This window comes from Rhinoderma darwinii, chromosome 4 (assembly GCF_050947455.1).
Source record: "Rhinoderma darwinii isolate aRhiDar2 chromosome 4, aRhiDar2.hap1, whole genome shotgun sequence".
NCBI classification, from domain to species: domain Eukaryota; kingdom Metazoa; phylum Chordata; class Amphibia; order Anura; family Rhinodermatidae; genus Rhinoderma; species Rhinoderma darwinii.
In genome coordinates, this window is record NC_134690.1 from 309,644,484 (window position 1) to 309,649,406 (window position 4,923).

General features: G+C 44.9%; 1 protein-coding gene across 1 annotated transcript; it reads left to right on the top strand.

The window, feature by feature from the left end:
- Positions 1 to 2,583: 2,583 nt before the first annotated feature.
- LOC142761189 (histone H3-like centromeric protein A) lies at positions 2,584 to 3,719 on the top strand. Its single transcript, XM_075864383.1, has 3 exons — positions 2,584 to 2,714; positions 2,783 to 2,860; positions 3,169 to 3,719. The coding sequence occupies exons 1-3, from the start codon at positions 2,649 to 2,651 to the stop codon at positions 3,298 to 3,300; spliced, it is 276 nt and encodes a 91-aa protein (XP_075720498.1). The 5' UTR covers positions 2,584 to 2,648; the 3' UTR covers positions 3,301 to 3,719.
- Positions 3,720 to 4,923: the final 1,204 nt, after the last annotated feature.

A 4,923-nucleotide genomic window follows, 5' to 3' on the forward strand; every position in this document is an offset into this window, starting at 1 on the left:
CGTGTCCCTACAGTCTCTCTGTCAGCACTGATTGGACGTTGTCAGTTTGTAGGGACACACCCCCAACTGGTAACACACAGCTGTCAATTCTTACATTTCCAGGAGGAATAACAGAGAAACGGCACAAAGCAGAGAGTCCTAAGAAAAGTTGCGCACTCGACTGAATGTTTCTTCTCCTCGTCTATCGTGTGTGTTGATTTTATACATTTTCGCTGCTGCGTGTCTAGAGATCATATGGATTATTAGATGTTTTATTTCTGTATATTTGTACTGCATTGTTGCAGCTCATCGTCCTCCAGCTGCGGCCTTTCATTTCCATGACGACTGCTCCACTTTTCCTTTGCTCCAGTTTTAAATTTCCCACCTTTGTCTGGATTACGGATTCTCTGTAAGGTTCTGTGCACACGACCTATTTTCAGGCGTTTTACGCCTCGAATCACGCCTGAAAAGACGGCTCCATTACGTCTGCAAACATCTGCCCATTGCTTGCGGGATCTGCTGCGGGTAGCTCTTCTGTTGCCGCATTATTAAATAGATCATTGATGTCGCTGTTCTGGTAATTGATGCCACGAGGATCTATTGTATTCATTGATGCAGCGTGCATTAATTACTGACATCCGGCAATCTCATATCTTCACCGTCAATGTCATCACTTTCTTGTCACTTGCATTGGTGGCATCAGTCAGTATAAAACCGCTCAGTTTATCCTACGTCACCTGTGATTCTGCTGAATTGTCACCGTCTCTTATCTGCTTAACTGATTGTATGACTCTCAGCAGCGTTTTACATCATCATGAAACCACCCCAGAAAAGCTTGTCCCGCAGGAAGTCGGCGCAGCCGCAGAAGAAACCTGCAGCTCCTCCTCAATCTCCGCCAAGTAAGAGAAAGTTGCACCTTGATCATCTTATCACTCTCATTATATATTTTATTTTAAAAATGAATTCCAGATAACCTCGGGTCGTGTAATACTAGATTGTAATCCGTTTCTCAGCTTTATATCTTAGAGGGTTCGTTTCTATGCAGGTAAAAATCTGTTACATACAGAAATTTCTGTAGCACAAGGCCGCCACTAGGGGGAGCAAACTGAGGACTGATTTATATAGGCACAACATGAGCTGTATGCATGTGCACAATCGTCTCCCCCTAGTGGTGGTTGCAGGAAGCACGTTACTATATGGCTCTGGGAAGGGAATCTGAGAACACAGCTCACACCCATGAAGATATATTATGAAATGAGGGATCTAAGAATTTCCAACCTGCAGTCCGACCGCTCTATTCATTCCCTATGGGATCGCCGGAAATAGTCAAGTTTGACTGCTCCTTGCCCAATTATGCACTCTGCCGTGAGCGGCTCCGCGCAGGCAGGCGCGATGTTGTGACGTCAATTTCTGAGCCTTTTTTCTACTCCGTTTATGCAGCGTGTGGATGAGACGTGTTTTATCTCATCCACTTTGCTGCTACTGTATTATGCTGCCGATTTTTCCGCATTATAATACAGGTATATGCCGTATTTACGTAATGTGTGAACTGACTCTAACCCCTCCACCCACCCCCCCCCCCGCCAGTCCCCGCAAAAATGTTCTTGCATCAAACCGGTCCTCGGTGCAAAATAGGTTGGGGACCACTGCCATAGAGAATGACTTGAGTGACCACCCTCTGGGACCCGCACTCTTGTTAACAACCGGCAGCGATCCGGCATTTATCACCTATCTTGTGGATAGGTGAAAAATTATTTTCATGGTACAACCCCTTTAATCAGGTATCAATAGGACTTGATGGACCCCAAATTATCAGTCATAGAAAAGTATTTAAAATTTGAACGTCCACATTTATATCCTTTTTTGGTCCAACATTCTGTGCTGATTAATTTCTTAATGTCGTTTTACAGCAGTTGGAGCACAGTTTTCTGAAACGGATCTCTAAATCTCCTGCGTAGACAGTTACATGGTATAATTTTGTCTCCCTGCAGCCACCACTAGAGGGAGCTCACTGCATACTGTTTTGTTACCAAGTTCAATGTACAACCATATACAATGAGCTCCCTCTAGTGGTGGCTGCAGGTAGCATGTTATGTTTTAAATCTGTTTACCTGATGTTCCTTGGGGGACATTAAGGTAATAGGCCATGTTCACACAGGGCAGATACGCGGCGTAAAAGTACACAGCGTATTGGCCCTGGGCACCGGAGGTAATTCTGGCTGAAAAATTGCAGTTTTTCGGCTGGAATGTCCATAGAAGGTAGAAAAAAACCCCATACTTACCCGTAGCCATGGTGACGTGTCCCTCTGATGTTCTGCAGCAGTCATATGGGATGAGACATCATCCCTGGAGGCCGGGTTGAACGCAGGAGCAGAGAGATCTGGGTAAGTTTGGCGGTTTTTTTCCGCTGCGTCTGGATGAGATTTGTTTGAATCTCCTCCACTCTTCTGCTTCTGTATTACGCTGTGGAGTTTCCGCAATGAAATCGGTTGCAGAAAATCCGCCGTGTTTACGCTACGTGTGAACCCGGCCAGACAGTGAATTTCCATGTAGCGGGAGATTCATTTTCAGCTGTGATTATGGATTTCTTTCTTACAGGTAGAGGGGAAACAAGTCACAGACCGAGCACGCAACGAAGAAGACGCTACCGCCCAGGAGCCCGTGCGCTGATGGAAATAAGAAAGTACCAAAAATCAACCAATCTGCTCATTCAGAAAACCCCGTTTTTCCGCCTGGTGAGTGGATGTGTCCTCTGCGGCTGCTCCTCTTTATTGTCAATGATATTCCCCTTTTATTCTTGCAGGTGAGAGAGATCTGCCTGAAGTATTCCCGCGGCGTGTTTTACTACTTGCAAAGCACCGCACTTATGGCGCTACAAGAGGTCAGTATCTCATACAATGCACTGTCCATGTAACGCATGGGTCAACCAGAGAGGGAGCTGCTCTTTGCAGTGATTCACTACTCAGCCCCCGCCCCCTCTAACACATCCATATGCCCTAGCGGGACATTTGCATAAGGGTTGTGATGCATTGTGGGAGTTCCAGAGGCCAGGACCCCCCCCCCCCCCCCACCATCACTCTAGCTAACAGCTCATAAAAGTGAAATCTGATCAGTCCTTCGAGCTGTGTAGTAAATTATACCGGGAGTGCTGTCACTTTAAGAGGGACTAATGCTCTTCTGTATCCACAGTCAGCTGAGGACTTCCTCGTGAGTCTCTTTGAAGATTCTTACCTCTTCAGTCACCAGGCCAATAGGGGCACTCTCTTTGTGAAGGACATGCAGCTCGCACGGAGAATCCGAGGCATCCCGTATGAACTGTGATAACGCTGCCGTTTTATCTCTCAAGATTTGATGAAGAATGATCACGTGTAAATAGTTTTATATTAATGGAGAAAATCTATTGGGAAATACAAGTTTTACCATTGCATAAAAGATCCAGTTTGGAAGAGTAAACCGGCTTTAGCGCCCCCTCCTGACACTGGTTACAGTGGAGTTTTTTTCTTTGTTACAACCAATATGGCTGCCGCTGCAGTTTGCAGGGTGGTAGTGCAGTCGTTTTTCTGTCCAGCTATGTAATGGGTTATAGGGGTCCAGGATGTAGCACAGAAAATGACCACAAGGCGGCACTGCTGGACAAAACCGCTAACAAAGACGCTGGACACAACCGCTAATGAAACCTGATTTGGCCGACCTTCTAATTGTTCTGCTGAGTTTATGATCCGCTTCCTGTTTTTATTCTGTGAAGATTTGTTAATTTTTTCAAATAAAAAAAAAATGTATATTATAACTTTGATCTTCATCATTTTAGACTAATCTTCATAAGGGCTTGGATATGATCAATGACTCCAGCTTCGCTGTAGTTCAATACTCTTGCTCTGTCCCACCCCCATTCTTTACACTGCAGCTATGCTTGTTCAGAGTGTTTGCTGTGTGGGTGGGTGTGTGGGTTGGTTCCAGAATTATTTGGGCAGTGACACAATCTTCATGATTTGGGTTTTGCTGCCACCACATTGGATTTGAAATGAAACAACTGAGATGCAATTGAAGTTTAAACTTTCAGGTTTATTTCAAGGGGTTAAACAAAAATCTCCTGTGAAAAGTTTAGGAATTGCCACCATTTTTCTACACAACCTCCTCATTTCAGGTGATCAAAAGTGATTGGACAAATTAACATTACCATAAATGTTTTTTTTAATACTTTGTAGAGAATCCTTTGCAGGCAATGATGACCTGAAGTCTGGAACCCATGGACATCACCAGACGCTGGGTTTCCTCCTTTGTTTTTTTTGTTTTTTATATTTCAAATTTTTTATTTTCAAGAAAAGAAATGGGGATACAGAAAAAGAAAAGGGGGTGACATGGGTACATAAAAAGCCCATGAGGGCCGATCATTTCAACCTATATTTCAACAACAATCAGTAAATATGCAATCAAAGTCCTCCCAACATAGTACCATCAATACACTACAAGCATTAGTATAGCAAGACAGGAATACCAGCATTACACCCTCATCCGCCCCTCCATCACCCACATCTCAGTCAATTCTTAGTAACGATTGATTCAAATAGGGAAGTAAACGAAGGGTAGAAGGACAAAAGGAAGGGGGGGGAGTATAGGGAAAATCTTAAGAGGGAGAAGGGGAGATGTTCTCCCCTCACTCTCCCCCCCCCCCACAGCACATCACAGACCAGAGAGAACTCAAGAGCTCCCTGGTTCTCCACTAATCAGTTCACCCATGGCCCTCTTGTATCTGTCCGACTTGCAGATGTCAAACCAATAGAACCAGGTTTTCTGAAACTGCGTTGCTCGTTCGGGTGCGGAATGGAGCAACTCCTCCATTCTCCGAATTTCGTGAATGCGCTCCAGCCATTGTCTAGTCACAGGAGGCTCAGAGGATCTCCAACCCCCCGGAATACAAGCCTTAGCTGCGTTCAGCAAATGTCT